Consider the following 19,390-nt stretch of genomic DNA (forward strand, 5'->3'; position numbering starts at 1 on the left):
TCAGTAACAAATGGGGATACCGTTCATTGTCTCATCTGTACCCCCTTCATCACTCTTTTTAGGGTGGGGAGCTTGTCTTATCTGTGGTGGTGGAGGCAGAAGAGCTGATTTTGACAGCTTTTTCTAGCAACTACTATGTAATCTTCCTGGAATGTCTTGGCATAAGGCACCATTCAGTGATGGCCACCAAAATCAGCTCTGCTGCTGTTGCCACTGCCGGAGGCATCAGCAAAACAGCATCACCAGACGGTAAAAAGCAAGAAAAAAGTGAACACAACAAATAGATAACAAAGCAAGTCTTTAAACAACAACTAACGGCGGAAGACCAAAATGGAAAAACAGATTTTATAGGCTCCAGGCCACTTGGGAGTTTGCATTCAAGCAATGGCACAGAGATGCCAGGATATGGAATCTCTTAATTTCCAAAGAGGAAGCGCTCCAACTTACTTCGAGAAGGATGGTGTCCGGACAGTATCGCTCTTTCCAGTGGTCCAAAAAGACAAAATCTAATTTGTCCACCTGGTATTTTCCCCTCAGCTGAGGGATGACATCCTGCGAATGGCCCTCAATGATTGTGATCTGAAAGCAAAAAAGATGTGCATTACAGACAGGACTAGAGTCGGCACCTGGCATCCTTGGGCAGCTGCTGGGCCCCCAATGCGCCGGTGGGGCCTGATGCTTCTTCTGTCTGACCTGGGACTCTGAGCACTATCAAGCAGCTGGGTCTAGCTGCCCATTTAAAATTTCCCACAATGCCCTTGGTAGCATCACTCTGGGCACTGTGAGAAATTAAAACGGTGGCCCGGAGCTAGCTACCGCTGGTTAAGGCGCCGCTGTTGTGAGCCACCAATGCTGGGTAAGCCTGTCAGGGGTCACCAGTAGAGGTGGCGGCTCCTGAGAGGGCACTTTGCCCAAGGCCACCCTCAAACCTGGAACCAACCCTGGTTATAGAACCAAGATTATATGCTTTAGACCAGGTGTTGGGGGACCTTTGGCTCTCCACATGTTGATGAACTCCAACTCCCATCAGCCCAGCAAGCATGGCGAAGGATGATGGGAGTTGTAGTTCAGCAACATCTGGAGGGCCAAAGGTTCCCCACACCTGCTTTAGACCTTTAAAGCAGTAGAGGTTGGTCCATTAGGGTGAATGGGGCACTGCTCCAGCAACCTCAGTCTGCCACCATCTGCCTGCCTCCTTAATGTTGGAAGTGGGGCAAGAGCAACTCCTGTTTTGTTCTTTTATTTGTGCTCCAGAAGGGAGATAGAGCTAGGGTCCCCCAGATGGATAGGCTTTGTTTACCTTTTACCTGTGATGCTCTGACTGACTTCCTTCTCTCGCTAGACTGTGACGCCTTTAGGGAAGTTTACCTGCCCCTCCTCCTTCTGCCCTTTCCATTCCTTTGTCCTCCATCTGTGCAGGAGAGAGGAGACATCCCTTTGTCTCTGCTCTCTCTCCGAGCATGGGGCTGACTCCTACACCTGGGCGTTCTGCCTCCAACTTAGCTAGTTAGTTAGAACAAGGTATGCCTTTTCTATCTACTATGTGTTTCTCTAAACAAAGTAGCTTTTCTTATTTTACCAAATCTCCAGTCTCAGTGATGCTGATGCAGGGTAAAAGCCTGCTTTCTTAGGCAAAACGCACGCACACGCCGGCACACTCACATTTCAACATCTGCTGTTACTGTCTGCTGCTATGGTGCTGCTTTTAAACAAAATGAAGCAACACAACTACACACAGCGCAACAAGCAGGACACACACAACAGAACTCTCCCCCCCCAATACTCCCCAGCAACTGGAGGCACACCACCCAAAACAGGGTAAAAGCCTGCTTTCTTAGGCAAACGCACGCACACGCCGGCACACTCGCATTTCAACATCTGCTGTTACTGTCTGCTGCTATGGTGCTGCTTTTAAACAAAATGAAGCAACACAACTACACACAGCACAACACTTAATTGCCACTGCTCCAGGGGGTGGCAATGCCTTTCGACTTCCTTCTCCTTAGGGTGGCCCTTGTGGATCTCAACAGGGAGAACTAGAATGAGTTGTCTCTGCCAGTCATTGGCTCTGGCTGCACCTACTGTTGGGCACCCTGCCTCCCACCCCACTAGTCCAATGCAGCTGCTCTTCACTGAGCAGATTAATTGCCTGGCTGTAAATAAAATAAAATTAAGTTTAGAAAAAGCTTCAGTCAAACACAATGCAGGGTCATTCGGGATTTCTGTGTGTGCATAACAGGTTGGCCCGATTATTTCCTCCCAAAATGTTCTCTCTCCATGCAATTGCACAACGGATAACCTCACTTCTGGCAATGTCTTCTGCTAGCGGCGAGGGAAATCTCTGGCTGGACACAGTGTTTGGCTTGGCTTATAAGCCCAGTCAAACCACCCAAGCCAAAAGGAGCGCACATGCACAGAGAAAAGCTGTAAACGCTGGAAGGGCTTCTCCTGCGGCAGATCTATAAGGGCAAAAGAAGGAAGAGCAAAGCCTCTCCCAAAAAACTCAGCTCAGCCAAGGGACGCTCAGGGCCAAACCACAAATCAGAGCAGGGAGGGAGAACCCGTGGCTCTTCAGACGTTCCCGGACTACAACTCCCACCAGCCCCAGCCAGCATGGCCAGTGGTCAGAGATGATGGGAGCTGGAGACCAACAGCATCTGGAGGGCTACAGGTTCCTCACACCTGGTTTACCACTGCCTGCCTGAGAGCCCCTGTTACTGCTCAAGCTGGCAGCCTTGGCCCCAAGGTCAGAAAAAGGCAACACCTCGCCACAGTCAATCGCAGTATCTTTGGGAGCCACAGCTCTATTGATCTCAGTGGGGATGTAACCATTTCAATCTGAGCCGCAGAAGAAATCCGCCTCTTCGCTCGCCAGCCGACCTAGCTGATTCTGGCACTGGTGAAGGTGGTGGCAGGCAGGGGAGACTCTGTTGTCTCCTTCTCCTCCTCTCTCTGCCCCTCCTCCCGCAGCCCTGCCGGTGCCTGGAATATTGGGAAATGCACTTTCCCCAGGGGCACCTGCCACAGGGAGGAAGGGGAGGGAGCTTTGCCACAGAGGCAGCAGCAGAAGCCAATGACGGAGCAGCCACCAGGTAAAGGAGAGGGCCGTAGCTCCGCTTTGCAGGCAGAAGGTCCCCGGTTCAATCCCCGGCATCTCCAGGTAGGACTGGGAGAGACCCCCTGTCTGAAAACCTGGAGAGCCACTGCCAGTCGGTGCAGGCAATACTGAGCTAGATGGACCAATGGCCTGACTCGGTATAAGGTGGCTTTGGGGGCTCATTACAAGCAAAGCAAATGCAGATCTCTTGGCAGGAAAAAAAAAAGATCCTTCCCAACAGACCTTGCGCCACATTTGCTTTGAATTGCCTGTCCCAGCAGAGCGTGGCAGGGTGCTCACCAATTTCCTTACCCAATGCTGAGCATGAAGGTATCATCACGCTGCGTGAGAAGCCATCGCGATGCTTGCTCCTGACAAAATTACCCCCGACAGAGCTCTCTTTCAACCAGACGGTATACCTTATCGCTGAGTCCGGCAATCTCGATGATTTCTTTGGCAATGGGGATAAACTCGGCGTTGAATTCGACGGAAAGCAGGCGGGCCTTCGGTTTCAAAAGCCGAGCGATCCTTATAGCCGAATAGCCGACGTACGTTCCAAGCTCCAAAGCGATGGTGGGCTCTGCCTCCTCGACGATCTTGTCTAGGATCAAACCTGGGGAAAGGGGTGGAAGGGGGAAGAAGGGGGCTGACTTGAGGTAGGCTAAACATTCACTTGACCAGTTGACAGAGGAGTCCAAAAGCAGCTTAGTTTTTTTCTTGCTTTCTTCTAAATAAGTGGAATAGAAGTGGAGACAGTGCAGGCGGGAGCAAGATCGTACATTGCAAACAAGTTCAAGTCAACCATGTAATAAAAAGTAAGTCTGGGAAGGGCAGGGAGACTAATGGGAAAGCCTGTTTTATATATGTATGTGTGTGTGTGTGTGTGTCTGCACGTAATTGTGATTAACATAACAGAGGTTTTTATTGTATACGTTTTGGCTTCCGCCTTCATCAGCTGCTAACATGCAAATGCTGTTACCAAGGTGGCAGTTATAGAGCTTTGAGGATGGAATGCTCAGAGGGGCTTCCTTTGCAGAAGTAAGTGATGTTTGTACTGTCCTCCAGGTTCAGGCCATGTGGTGCCAATATATAAGTGTGTGTGTGTGTGTGATATAGTATTTTATGTATTTCAATTTACTCTACTGTTTTTGTGTTCTTTATTGTGTATGGTTTTATTACGCATGTGTGCGATTTTATTGTAAGCCACCCTAAGTAGGGTAGAAGGGCGGGATAGAAATATTATAAATAAACCTCCGGCATGGGGGCCAAATGCGGCCTTCCAGGCCACTCTATCCTGCCCCCCTCCCCGTGTTCCTGCAGTATGTCCTTGAACTCCGATCGTGCCTCTCGTTTGCCTGAATGCAGGATACAGAATGTGTGTAGAAACCAGCCTATTGTATCAAAGTAAAATTTACTTTTGGCGCTCCGCCCATTTTTGCCTCCGGCCCCGCCCACCACTGGCATGTGGCCCTCAGAAGGTGGCCCAGGGCAGAATCTGGCCCTCAGACTGAAAAAGGTTCACCACCCCTGACCTCCGTGGTAAAAGGGGGGGAGGGAAATGCCCAACAGGTTGAAAAGTCAAGTTGAAAAGTCAAGGGCAGCCCCACATACAGTGCTTTGCAGTAATCTAACCTGGAGGTTACCAGTGCATGGACAACAGTGGTCATGTATTTTCCAAACAGAACATCTGGCACATGAACAAGACGTGAGGAAAGCCAACAGGATTCCTCCATTCAGCCCTCCCATGTAGACAGGACTGATGCTATGCTACAGAACGCAGCTCTGAGGGACAGTACATAGAAATGGGAAGAGAAAGAAATGAAACAGAGAAGTCAAGAAAAGGAGAGGGAGAAATAGATATTTGTAGGAACGTAGCAAAAAAAAAAAAAAAGAGGTTGCGGAAGAAATATAGATAACTTATATGAAATGCCTCTGGCCGCAACAAAACTCTGAATGTTAAAGTAGGATTTATCATGATTTTAACAAATCCATTAGTAATACCTTCTGGTTGTTTAAAAAATATAATTGTACAAGAAGATTTGGAAAGGGTTATTCCTTTGTTTAAAAAAATCATAGCAAAGTTAGCAAAAAGCTTTTGATGGGAAAAAATGTAACTATACCCTTGAGTGGCTGTTGAGAATTTGGGATATGGCACACCTGACAAAACTGACTGATGCAGTGAAGGACTGAGAGGGAAGGCAGATATTGACACGTTTTGAAAATGGAGGCACTGGAATGATAAAATACGGGACAACGTGCAATCGTACACTTTGTTAATAACTATTTAATACTGTTTAAGAACAGAGTGGACCAGGGTTTGTGTTGCTTGCTGCCTATCTGTGTTTGATTTGCTATGATGGAAAGAACTGATTTATGTTTTAAATAATAATAAAGTAGGTTTATGATGTAAATGCCATGCTCTACCATTTTTGAGGCTAAATTCTGAGTGAATTTCCCTTAGATCTCGATCTAATTATGCACATCCACCAGGAGGCAATGCATGCATTTAAACAGAGTTACAACACTCTTCTAGACCCAGGGCTAGAGAGGGAGAACGTTTGCTTTGCTGTGAGCCCTGTGGTCCAACAAGTGAGCATTGCAACAAAGTCTTGCAGTGCATCCTCACCTCCTGAAAAATGAGAGTTCCTATTTTGGGTTCCAGCCAGCTAGCCATGACCTCCATCAGGATACTCCATTCCGTTCTCACCCACCCCTATACCCAGTTTTCCATTTTCCGTTTCCAACCGACATTCCGCATTCTATGCTTACTATGTATCTATAATGTTCAGAGCCTTTACTCCAGGGGCTTTGCAACCCTTTCTGTGTCAAGGGCCACATTCCCCTGGGGGTAATCTCTCAGGGGCTGCATGCAGGTGGTGGGCATGCCCAGAGCCTTTCTCATAACACACTCACACTCTCCATTCACATCCCCATTCATTAATACATCCCCATTCATTTATTCACACATCTGTTAGGCTTTCAGTTTCACATTGATAGTCGTTCTTGTAAGCCCCTCTTCTCTCCATCAGTACATTCATGTGACCCCCACACACACACTGGGGCACTGCTAGGCCCTCAGAAGAATCAGGGCTTCCCTCCCCTTGTAGCCAACATCAAAATCCAGCAGGCTGGCAAAGGACGGATGAAGCAATCTATCCGTCCTCCTCCAGCCCGCTCACTGGCCTGCATGGAAGTCCTGGCTGGCTGTGGCTACCAGGCCATTTGCAAAATACGAGGCTGTTCAGAGGCAGTATGAATGCCAGTTGCTGGGAATTGCAGGTGGGGAGAGTGCTACTGTCCTCAGGTCCTGCTTGTGGGCTTCCCATGAGCATCTGGTTGGCCACTGTGAGAACAGGAAGCTGGACCAGATAGGCCACCAGCCTGATCCGGCAGCCAAGCTCTTCTTACGTTCTAAACCGACGGCCATCGCCGCATCTTTTGGTGGCGAATAAAGACCAACATTTTAAGGAGCTCCACCCCAACGCGCAATTTTACCTTTCTCGTCCCCGACATTCATTGCCCATTCTTTCTGGGAGCAGTACTTATCAATGCAGTCCAAGACACTCTCGGGGTCCCCCTTGACGGCATTGTACGACACCGAGTTTAAGATCCGCTGCTCTTTGCTCTGATCCATGACGAAGTTGGTGATGTTCTCTAGGACGATTTCATTCCAGAACATGTTCGCATGGAAGTTGTTCCTGAGGAGGACCACCAGGGCCACCATGAAAAGAACTGAGCCGACACCAACAGACACGAGGATAGTCAAGATCCAGCCTTCCAGCATCTGGAATGAGAAAAACAAACGCAAGCTATCAATTAAGGTGGCATGAGAGAGAGAGGGTGGACAGTGAAAAAAGCGGATAAGAGAAAAATCAACTCATTTGAAATGCAGTGTTGGAGGAGAGCCTTGCAGATACCATGGACTGCGAAAAAGACAAATAATTGGGAGTTAGAACAAATTAAACCAGAACTATCACTACAAGCTAAAATGATAAGACTGAGGTTATTATACTTTGGACACATCGTAAGAAGACATGATTCACTAGAAAAGTCAATAATGCTGGGAAAAACAGAAGAGAGTAGTAGAAAAAGAAGGCCAAACAAGAGATGGATCAATTCCATAAAGGCAGCCACAGGCCTGAACTTACAAGCTCTCAACAGGGTGGTTCACAACAGAGGCTCTTGGAGGTCCCTGATTCATAGGGTCGCCATAAGTCGTAATCGACGTGAAGGCATATAACAACAAACAGCAGAGAGGGACAGGAAGGGAGGGAAGCAAGCTTCTGCCAATCTTTTAAGATGGAACATTTAAATTAAGAACATAAGAACAGCCTGAACATAGCCAGCATGGCTAGTAACCAATGATAGCTTTATCTTCCATGCATTTGTCTAATCTCCTTAAGAACATAGGAAGAGCCTGCTGGATGAGCGAATGAGAGTGTGTCCTTGCGAAACCAGTTCGGTTGAAACATCAGCCCACGTTCTTCCATACAGCCATTTCTACAGGGATATAAGATCCTGATCTATCTCCCGTAAGAACATAAATGTAAGCATTTAAATTAAGAACATAAGCAGAGCCCTGCCGGATCAGGCCAACGGCCCATCTAGTCCAACCTCCTGTTTTCACAGTGGCTAACCAGGTGCCCATAGAAAGCCTGCAAGCAGGACTTGGGCACAAGAGCAGTCTCCCCTCTTGCGGTTTCCAGCAACTGGTATTCAGAAGCAGGCTGCTCCCAACTACGCATATATTAAATATTCCTGTGGTATGGGGCCTCACAGGAATATTACTCCCTGCAACTCCCAGCACACTTAAAACTACAGTTCCCAGGATTCTTTGGGGGGATGCCTTGTGCGGTATGGATGTGACCAGAGACAGAGTTAGCTGAAGGCTGGAAGCATCTTGGGAGGGGGGTTCAGGTGCCTCTTCCTGGAGGTCTGGTGGAAAGAAGCTGCAGCTCAGTGAAGTGGTGGCCCATGCGCTGCCCTCCTATTGTTTTTGGACTCCCGTTCCCCCCCAGCCCCCGCCAGCAAGGGCAATGGGAGTTGTAGTCCCGCAGTCTCTGGAGGGTGTCACACTGCCACCCCTAAAATGTCGAATGGCGAGTAAGAAATGTTGCTGAAAAGGGATCTGGTAAGCAGCAAACAAAACAACGTAGGCAGGTTACCTCTTCCCTGCTCCATGCACTCTATTTTGGAAGCCTGCTTGGCAGAGCAACAAAACATTACCCTGAAAAACAGTCGTCTCCCAGTTGCCAAAGGTCGCCTTCTCCAGTCTGCGGGAAGGCTGGACCTTGTTCAGCTGAGATCAACGCTCACACCCAAAGGTCGCAAGAGAGCTGTGAAGGCAAGGCAAAGCAAAGAGAACTTACGCATTTGTTTCTGTTTTCCCTTGGTTGTCTTTTTTTTTTTCCCCCCCTTCAAAATATTTTTCTTCAAGCCAAATAAAATAAAATAAAGATCTGGCACCATTCCCGATCCACTAGGTAGTATCCCCTTACCTCTTTGCATTGAAAAGAAACCTCGGGAAAAGGAGACCCTTCTTGTATGCTCCAGCTACCGGGGACTGAGCCACCGCGAAAGGAATCCAGGCATGAAAAATCCAAAGATCGTAACAATGGAGTGCACTGTAGTTCTCTGTGACAGGCAGGGTTTTGTAACTAGCTGGAGTCATCCAATGAGACTGGGCCTATTGTTTCTGCGAAACCTAAGCCAAGATACTCTGCAGGCTTATTTTAGCTATTTAACAGAGCACTCTTACTAGGCATGGGCGAATCTGTCCATTTCTGTTCCTCTCACTTTCTCATTCTTTCCAACCTTAAGTTCCACACCAGTTTGTGGGGATTTCTTTCTTTTTTTTTTTAAGTCCTCATGAAAACTCCTCAGCATTTTGGTGAAACCTTCTCCCAATATACACATTCTTGCAAAGCAATTCCCTTTGATGTAATGCATTTTTGTATGCCCTTTTCACTAACAGGTGCTGGTTGATGCACACTTTAGTATACAGATTTGTACACGTATTGCTTGGTCGGAGAACCGCGAATTTCGAAGAATGCCTGCATTTCAGTTTGCGTATTCTTTTGGAAAGGGTGGCTTAGAAAGGTGTGCTTTTAAACAGGAACTGAACCAAATTTCTCTCCCATCCCTCAATCTTACCGGGTTTGGAGAGGGAACAGGTGAAGGGGATGAACCACCATATCAGAAGCCCTGTTGGACTTTTGCGGAAGATTTGCATGCAGGATTATTTTTTCCCTGCCTTCTCTCAGTGGTATTTTTTTCCCCATTCAGGACTTATCTTCCCTCCCATTAGTCACAATGGCAGGGAAAATAAGTATGCTAGATCCAAGGTTTTGCTCTCCGCCGTCAAAGCATCCACAGCGGAAAAGGGACACAGATGCATTGAAGAGCACACCTCCTGATCTGCCTGCAGAGACAGAGATCCTCAGAGTCCTATGCCCCCATCTCAGACACCCTCCCAGGCACCATAGCATTGTGGCCCAAGACATTCTACTTTTTTTAGCTAAGTATTTATGAGCTGCTTTTTGGCTCAGCCATGGAACTCCAAAGGCAGCTCACAACACTCAAAAGTGAACAACTAAAATGCCTTTGATAGGAGAATAATGGACAAAGTATCACAGGGCACATACGTGTCAACTGAAATATTATAAAATGGCTGCCAATTAGTTAATAGGCAAAGTTCAAGATGCTGGTTTTGGTATATAATGGAGAAAGTATCACAGCTTAGAACCAGGAAACCTTAAAGTTTGTCTCGCTGCGCTCTGCAAGTGAGGCCCTCCTGCAGATGCCATCTTATCATGAGGTCTGTTCCGCACAACAAAGGAAGTGGACCTTTAGTGTTGTGGCACCAATACTTTGGAATTCCCTCCCACTAAATATAAGATAGACACCACCTCTGTTGCTTTTTTGGCACCTATTGAAGACCTTTCTCTTTCAACAAGTCTTATAAGTAGAGATCTTTCCCAAACTGCACTGGAATTGTTTTTAAATGTTTTGATTTATTTATTTTATTGCTTGTGTGTTTGCTGCCCTGGACTTCTTTGGGAAGAAGCATTGGATATGAATTAAACAAAGAAAATGAAATAATCTAGGGAGGGAAAGACTTCCCTGCAAACTTAGAATCCCATTTCTTGGATATTGGACCAAAAATACAATGTGGTGCCCTCCAGACACTCCTGGACTCCAGCTCCCATCAGCCCCGGCCAGACTGGCCAGTGGTGAGGGATGATGGGAGCTGTAGTCAACAACACCTGGAAGGCACCATATCGGCTACCTCCTTACAGAATTATTTCTTCATTTAATTAATAGATAAAAGTTTGTACCAGTTAAATGCCTTTTCTTGTGTATTTCACTCCAGTCCATTATACGACAAATAAGTATATTATGTAATGCACTTATGTTATGCTGTTAATTTTCTATTATATGAAAAATTACAATACACGCACCCCAGAACAACATCAAAACAGTATGTTAGAAACATGAGGCAAAACTTTAAACATTAAAGAAAAGATTAAAGCATGGCAACTGAGGCCCGTGGTTCCCAAACCTTTCCCGCCACGGACCTCTTGAAAATCACCGATGTGCCTTAGCACACCCACTTAATGATTTTTCTGCCTATTGCAGCAATTGTCATCCACTATGCTAGGTGCTGTGTGATATTTTATTGCATTTTTATTGCTTCGTTTATTTCTTACGTTGCATTTTATTGCAATCCCACAGAATTTAAAATGGTAACAATAAAAACATAAGAAATAAATAAAAAATACAATAAAAGTTAACCTAAATATTTAGTGTGGACATGCCACAGACCACATGAACAAAGCTCACAGATCACAGTTTGGGAACCTTTGCCCTCAAGCTGGGTGCCCTGCATTCAGACAGGATTCTGCCTTTGATGAGGAGTCAAAAAGACGCACAGTTAAAACTGGAGGACAAGGAAAATTGGGGGTGCAGCTGCAACATCCAGATTTGGTGCTTAAAGGTGGGTGATGAAGACCTCATTGGTCTTTTACTTAATTGGTGGAGAGACATTATCCAGGAGGTAAAGATTGCTTTTGTGGACACTGGAAGCTTACAGAAGCATGGGGCCCATTCAAGAGAAAACTCCCTGCAGCAGGAGTTTTGAACCAGGGACCTTCTGCATGCAAAGCTCTACCACGGAACTATGGCACTTTCCCAAACGTTGGCATTGCACACGGCTGGTGTCTGGTTTTAAACAAGGTTGATGGCCGTCGCACATACAACGTTAGCATACTCTGTGTTGCATCTTTTGTTGGGAACGATGGAGGGGGGGAGATTTTTCCACCTCCTCCTTTTAAACTTCTTATCATTATGCAGGACGCATAGTGAATCCAGAAAATGATTATGTTGCCATGGAGACATGCTCCGCTCACAGCGCAGTTGGTGTTTGTTCACCCATCTACTTATCTTAGCTGCACCATGAGGGTTATCTGTTTCAAAGTCCTTGCAAACGGTCTCTTTTTCTCCTCCAGATGGCCAGGAAAAAGTTTAGAGTGTATTTTCTTGGTCTTGCAAAGGCTGAAACTTCAAGCTGTCTTCTTGCCCCCCGCCCCTGGGGGTGGGGGAGATTTCTCTTAGAGTAATTAATAGAAAACCACAAATATAGCATAGTGCTTAGATATATCCGACTAGGCTCAGGTTCACATCACCCTCTCATGGGGGGGTGGAGAGAAAGAGAGAGAGAGAGAGAGAGAGAGAGAGAGAGCTCTAATGTATTTCAAACAGAGGTCTTCCTCAGGGCAGTCTTGAACAACCTCATTTGAAAAGTGAAAGAACGCCATCTCCATGCAGGATCATAGGGAGCTGCCTTGGTGCATCTAGCTCAGTATTGTCTACACTGGTTGGCAGCGGCTCTCCAGGGTTTCAGACTGGACTCTCTCCCAGCCCTACCTGGAGATGCCGGGGATTGAACTTGGGACCTTCTGCATGCAAGGCAAATGCTCTACCACTGAGCTACGGCCCTTCCCCTAACAAGAAGCTGCCTTATAAATCAAGTCAGACCGTTAGTCCATCTAGCTTAGTATTGCCTACTCTGACTGGCAGCTGCTCTCTAGGGTTTCTTACTGCCTCTTGCATGCAAGGCAGATGCTCTGCCACTGAGCTATGGCGCGTCCCGTGTTCTCTCCTGCCCCCCCCCAATGATCAATGTCCTCTTTCTTTCTTCTCTATTCAGCACCAAAACAGAGAAGGGGCCATCCTGCCTTCTGTTTCCAGTGTTCGCACTGTAAGTACCGTTGCTTATGTAGCCATATTTCAGGTTTGCAGGAACTCTGAAATGTGTAGAAGGACCATAAAAACTTTACAAGTAACAAAAATTCCTGTCCCAGGGTGGGAAGCCCCCAAACCAGCCAATGAGGACTGAATGTGCTGTGCAGCTGCAGAATGCTGACTGGCTGTGAGAAGGAGGGGGTAGGGATGGAACTGAGAATTTGGATGGCTGGAATCCTGAACAGCAGCATCCTATGCTGCAGCATTTTGTTGCAGGTCTGGCTTATAGTTAGAGGTCCACCATGTGTGTTCTGCTCAATGGCACGAAAGGCTTTTTAAAGCAAACAGTAGGGGCGTGCAATCCAGCCTGGGATCCTGGGGCTTTGGCTTTTTTGCCCCCTGGCATGGCCGTCCTGAGTGAGCAAACTAGCTCTTGTTCAACCTTTCCTCTTTCCCCTGTGCACTTGCTGTTTTCTGCTGCTAGATTAATCTGTTGTTGTTTTTGGTTGAAGCACTGGCAGCTGGTGCCACGGAAGACAACTCAAAGAAGCCGACACCTTTCTTCCCTGTCCCAAGGGTGCACGGCGCAGGGTGGAGGGTGCAGGCAAGGGCCTTGTTGTTGCAACTGTTGCTCTACAACAGGGAGAAAAAGAGGGATTGTTTTGCTGTCGGCGGATTGAAGACCCCGATCCATTGCAATTTCCATCACTGGGAGGAGGTGATGGTCCTGAGATGGAGACGGGTAGACCAGGGGATCCAGAACTGATTGAGAACTAAGGCCGGAGCCCTTTAGAAGGACCATGGTGTTGATTCAGTGTTCAGTACATTCAAGATGATGGAGAGCAATCCTGCAGCTGAGGCAAAAGACGGAAGTTGTTTCAGCACTAGCCTGGCGCAAGTGTCAGAGCTTTTACCTTCTGGGCTATGTAGTCAAGATCAAAGCCTAGTGCTTTTAAATGCAGACATCATCTTCGTCTAGGCAGGGGGGAAGCTCCTCAGATTGTTCCTGATCTTCCAAGGAATCTATGGTCTAGCAATTGGTGCTCCACAGCATCCAGGGGACAAACCATGGCCTCTGGTGCCAGTCAATCCACATGGGAAAGGATGGGGAACAGACCCATCTCCTCCACAGGGCTAACGTCATATTGAGGGCATTGCACCGCTGCTCTGAGCACTGCCTGGTTTGTTATGTGCCTTCAAGTCAATCACGACTTAGGGCGACCCTACGAATCAGCAACCTCCAATAGCATCTGTTGTAAACCACCCTGTTCAGATCATCATCCAAAGGTGCCAGGGAGGGTTACAACAATTTAAAAGTATGATATTAAAAACAATTTAAACACAACCGAAAATCCCAGAATAGGGTGGATCCTAAAACTACATGTCTCAGAGGCCAAGGTAAAGAGGTGCGAGATAGGGTGAGCCCTGAAAATACATGTCTCAGATGGCCAAGGGTAAAGAGGCGCGTCTTGAACACTCGCCTAAAACTGTACAGCGAAGTGAGAAATGAAGAAGATATGGGTTGAAGATGAAGCCGGAATGGATTGGACCCACCAAAAACTGGCGATGTATTGGCAGAGCAAGATGAACAGTAACGCTTGGGCAAAGATCATTACTTCCCATAGTGAGTTCCTGGTTCCCCCTTCCCACTGAGTCCGTGTCTGAAAATCTAACTCAGCGGCTTCACACTGGAGCTTCCGTTTGAAAAGTTGTTGCTGTTGAAAAATGGCAACTTTCAAATCTGTTACAGAATGTCTGGGGAGACAGAAATATTCCCCACTGGTTGCAGAGTGTAACAATTTTTCAAAATGTGTCTTTTATTCTCTTGCATAGAGACACTCTGACTTTGGCCTCTGGGAATGGCAGCCAGCCAGCGGGATGTGCAAGCCTTGCCAATCTTTTTGTGGACACATTTGAAATTTTGAAAGAGCTGTGGGCCTCTGCCCACAGTGGTCACTTCCTTCTCCCCTTCCACCAACACCCACCCCCACACAGGGTCAATGCTTCCAACCCAGCCCCACAACCCCAGACAGAAGGAAAGTGTGTTGTTTGTTTTTCTGTGGGGTCCACAGTCGGTTCCAGGGAAATGAAACAGATACTTGCATGGTTTTGCAGAGGGTCCCCAAACAGACATCACCAATTTAAAGCTTACACTGTGAAAAAGTAATAATAATCACAGTTTTGATGCTTGGCTGGCACCACAAAACACTTATCCAAGAGACCGGTCCTCATGGATCTTCCTGATAGAATAACAAAGGCAATAAAAAAAATTACAGAGTGTATACACAGGGGTGACCTGATCATTTAAGGGCAATTTTAAGGGAATTCCTTGTAAAAATTATAAAGATCCAAAAGGACCCGTAATTCAGATCCATGTGTTTGTGCCACGGCAGAACTCGAGCTTGATAGATCCATCACTTTCATGGTTCAAGCAGTGGAGATAGAAGCGATCTGAGATTTGATGGTAGGTTCCCCCCCTTTGTTTTGTTTTTGCAGGGGGAGAGGGGGAAGCCATAGGGGAAAATACGCAATTTCAAGAGGATTCAGCTTTTGTATACTCTAGGTGAACTTGGACCAGTCACTATCTCTCAGCCTAACCTATCTCACAGGGTTGTTGTGAGCATTAAATGGAGTGTGTGTGAGGGGGTTGGAAGAGAACCAGGCTGCTTTGAAAACCATGCAGGATATATATGCAATTAATAAATAAATCAAAAGACCCAAAGCAATCGGTTCAGGCGACAAGAAAGGGGATTTCCACTAAATGGTTGGAAGAAATTCCTAGAGGTAGAAGTTGCTTGATAGTGGAACAGACTGCCTTGGAAGGTGGTGGATTCTCCTTCATCAGAGGTTTTTAAGCCGGGAAGAGGGATGCTGTTGAAGTAAGAAGACCCCTGCTGGATCAGGCCAATGGTCCCTCTAGTTCAGCCTGTTCTCCCAGTGGCCAACCGGATGCATACAGGAAGCTCGCAAGCAGGACCCGAGTGCAAGAGTACTCTCCCTTCCTGAAGTTTCCAGCAACTGGTATTCAGAAGCATACTGCTTCCAACAATGGAAGCAGAGCAGAGCCGTCGTGGTGAGTAGCCACTGATCGCCTTCTCCTCCATGAACTGGTCTAATCCTCTTTTAAAGCCATCCAAGTTAGCGGCTACCACTGCCTCTCGTGAGAGTGAATTCCAGTGTTTAATTCCGCGCTGTGTGAAAAAGTAGATTTCCTGCATCAACAGGGGCTTGAACTAGATGGCCTTTGAGGACCCTTCCAACTCAAGGATTCCATAATAAGAAATTGCTATCAGGCAAGCAGAGGGCAACTGGAAACCCCATACCGTATAAGGAATACATTCACTGCCCATACTGGTTTGGATAAGAAAATCTACAGTGAAGCTAGACATAGGGGCGGTCGGAAGCATAAATGGATGTCAAAAGATTCAGGTGAAAAATGGCTTGTGCACAGATGTGGACAGGAGATGCCCTTCCCTCAGCTGGAGGGTTTTCACATTGTAACACCAGCACTGACTCAATAATAGCGCATTAGTGATATCCTGGACTGTCAGTCTGCTTTATTAATTGTTCTGTGATGCTCCCCCAATGTTAATGCATTATTGCCATCTAGACGGGCACCCTTGCACAACAGGGCAACGAAAGCGAGACAAAAATAAAATAAAATGGACCAGTTTTGATGCGAAAGGTTGCAGGAGTTCACAGCAGGAAGCTATGGGACACGCACAGATTGGATGCCTGCCCCACAACTCTTGGCAGGGACAAATAGTTTTGTTAGCAGAATCACACATAAATGCTCCGATACCATCATGAACACAAACAATCATGAATGCTCAAGAAAAAGGGCGTCTGGAATGGCCCAGCGTACGGCCAAGCAAGGCAGCAGCGTGATGGAGGCATTCACAGTGGGCTGAATGGTGACTCTGAACTGCAATTCTGCACATGGTTAACAGTCACTGAATAGCAAAGCGGATGCAGCGATGCATTGAAAATGTACAATGGAGACATTGCTGCATAGGACTGTCCCCCTGTTGCCGATACTGGCTGTTACTGGTGAAGCATTGAAGCTCTGCAGCTGCAAAACTCAGCCATGGTAATACTAGACTATCTCTCTCTCATACACAAACATCAGTCATCCCAAACTTGCTTCGGGCTAGAGATGGGCAAATCTGTCCATTTCGGTTCCCCACATTTTTCATTTTTCCAAGTTTAAATTCAGTCCTCCACATTTTTTTCAGCATTTTAGTGTGAATTTCTCCCAAAAAACATTATTTTTGTATGCAGTTTTGACTATATGCACATATTTGCAAGCAATTTCCCCTAATACAGTATATATTTCCATATGTTGTTTTCACCAATATATGTATTTTTACCCCAGTATATGCTTTTTTCTGCACATTACTTTGTTGGAGAACTGCAAAATTAGGAGAAGTACGAACTTCAAAGGAAGGCTGTGTTTCAGTTCGCTTATTGATTCAGCCATACTACCCTGAACATGCCCGATCTTGGAAGCTAAGCAGGGTCAGGCCTGGTTAGTACTTGGATGGGAGACCGCCTGGGAATACCGGGTGCCGTCTTCGAGGAAGGAAATGTTAAACCACCTCTGAATGCCTCTTACCAAAAAAAGATTCATAGGGTTGCCATAAGGCATAATCAACTTGAAGGCATATAACAACTCTTTCGAAAAATGCAAGTTTGCAAACTGAATCGAATTTCTCCCCAATCTCCACTGCTTCACACCTACTATTACTAAACAATCTCATTGGAGCATTCACAGGTGTTCAAAAGACACCAGAGGCCTTTTTTCCCCAAGCCCTTAAGCTATAAAGCAGATAAGAGGGAGCAAACTCTCTCACGCTCTCCCTCTCTCACACTCACTCTCGCTCTCACACTCTCTCCTTTCTCGAACACATGCTCTCTCGCTCTCTCCCTTTCCCTTGCCACCTTCAGTTAGATCTAACCATCTGTTTCATGCAGATGAGCACAAGCGGTGAACAGAACTGCCCAGATATGCTACCAGTCTAGTCCTATTCATCCACAATCTAGCCTCCGTGCTTATAGGAAGCATCCATTCAGAATATCAGTTACTGGGGGGTGGGCAGTTACTGTATTTCCTGGAACCACCTGGTTTGCCAGTGGAAGATACATGATGTTGGACGGGATGCCAGCAGAGGGCCCTTACGTGCTATTGGGCAAGCCCTCATTAATGGGGCGTTTCCCAATGGATCGCCCTCAGAAGAGGCAGTGATGGCCACCAACTTGGATGGCTTTATAAGAGGATTAGACAAATTCATGGAGGCGATCAGTGGCTACTAGCCACAATGGCTGTGCTCTGCCACCACAGTCAATGCGCTTCCAAATGTCAGTTACTGGAAACCACAGGAGGGGAGAGTGCTCTTGTGCTCAGGTCATGCTCGCAGGCTGCCCGTGGTCATCTGGCTGCATACTAGGAGAACAGAATGCTGGACCAGATGGGCCACCAGCCTGATCCAGCAGGCTGTTCTTATGAAGGGTTGTAGCTTAGCAGCAGAGCACAGATCTTCCACATACAAAAGCTCCCATGAACCTCCAGGCTAGGGCTCAGAAAGGCTCCCAAGGGAAACCCTGAAGAGCCACTGCAAATCAGCCCAGAGTAGCGACAGCCAACACAGTGCCCTCCACGTTGCTATTGGACTTCAGTTCCCATCATCCCTGGCTATTGTCCAGGGGCTGACAGGAGTAGATGTCCAGCAACATCTAGAAGGCACCATGTTGGCTAAATCCAGTGTGGATGATATTCATTAGATGAGGTATGGGGAAACCTTGGGCCTCCAGTTGTGGCTGCACTACATTTCCCATCAGCCCCAGCAAACATGGCCAATGGCCAGGGATTATGGGAGTTTTGGTTCAGCAGCATCTGGAGGGCCAAAGATTCCTCACACCTGAGCTATATAGACCAATGACTTTGTATAAGGCAGCCTCCTATGCTAACGGCTGTGTGTAACAAGGATGCTCTTGGGATTGTCTGCATCAGGTGTCAATACAGCTTTGGCTGTCCCTGTATTTTTCAAGCCACTGATTGTTCATCTCTGCAAGACTTGAAGGTAACAATATTACATCTCATTGCAGCACAATTTTTTTTCATATACCTTCCAAGAGAGCAATTGCCTTCTCGGTGTTTATTACAAGGTTCTGCAGTTAGTAGGGCAGCATTCGGATACACAAAGGTTTCCAATCCAATCCAGATGCTATTCGCTCACTGTAAACTAAGGAGTGTTTTTTTTGGGGGGGGAAGTACACACTAGTCCACTTTTCCACTAAAAATGAGTTCTCCGTCAGCCTGATGGTACTGCTGCTAAGCGAGAAAGACTGTAATGGAGCAGTGCTGGAGGGAGAATGCTATTCATCTCATTGCAGGGATGTTACCACTAATAACCGGAGTCCTTCATGGCAAGAGTGTAATGACGCTTGGCAATCACAGTGCGCTTATTTTTCAAAAAGGCAATGCAAAATTAATTAGCTCTTTCAGTACGTTGCTATAGCCAAAGGCCACTGTGAAACTGACACGTACCAATTAAAACGCACACACACACATTCCAGAAATGATACGAAAAAATACAGCAACCTAGAAATCGTAGTCAAAAGACCGGATCCAGTTCCCCATCCTAGAAACACATTTTACTTTTTATTCTTTTTGCAATCGACTCAGTATTAATCATAGTGGATTTCAAAAGATGATGGGAAGTAATGTTTTGATGCCTTTTTGCGTGTGTGTGGCCAGCAAATGTTGCAACACAAAATAAGGCACAAACAGATTTGATGTGGAAGTTTGGTGATATGCGAGCAAGAGGAAAGGGCAAACAAAGGGAATGGGGAGTGATGTAAAGACGAAAAGAAGCAGGAGATCCTAGCACAGGCCTTCCGCCTCTATTCTGGCTCTCCATTACTCGTAAGAAGCCGCCTTAGTCTAAGTCAGACCTTTGCCTCATCTCACTCAGTATCATCTCCACCAGAGTGCTGCAACCTTGGATTTCCAGATGTCGTTGGACTACAACTCCCATCATCCCTAGCCAG

General features: G+C 46.7%; 1 protein-coding gene and 1 pseudogene across 5 annotated transcripts in view; one reads left to right on the top strand and one right to left on the bottom strand.

The window, feature by feature from the left end:
• Positions 1-19,390, bottom strand: part of COMT (catechol-O-methyltransferase) — a 37,514-nt gene that overhangs the window by 3,021 nt on the left and 15,103 nt on the right. For 4 of the 5 annotated variants that reach the window (XM_061603371.1, XM_061603370.1, XM_061603373.1 and 1 more), the window contains exons 2-4: positions 6,593-6,881; positions 3,517-3,710; positions 448-579 (exon numbers count right to left, since the gene is read on the bottom strand). In XM_061603371.1, the coding sequence (XP_061459355.1) occupies positions 448-579; positions 3,517-3,710; positions 6,593-6,881 (615 nt within the window). Of the gene's footprint in view, positions 1-447; positions 580-3,516; positions 3,711-6,592; positions 6,882-8,595; positions 8,684-19,390 lie in introns of those variants that run through there. The other variant, XM_061603372.1, reaches the window with a different exon arrangement.
• Positions 16,809-16,917, top strand: LOC133373547 (5S ribosomal RNA; annotated as a pseudogene).

The sequence above is a fragment of the Rhineura floridana genome, chromosome 19, assembly GCF_030035675.1.
Source record: "Rhineura floridana isolate rRhiFlo1 chromosome 19, rRhiFlo1.hap2, whole genome shotgun sequence".
NCBI classification, from domain to species: domain Eukaryota; kingdom Metazoa; phylum Chordata; class Lepidosauria; order Squamata; family Rhineuridae; genus Rhineura; species Rhineura floridana.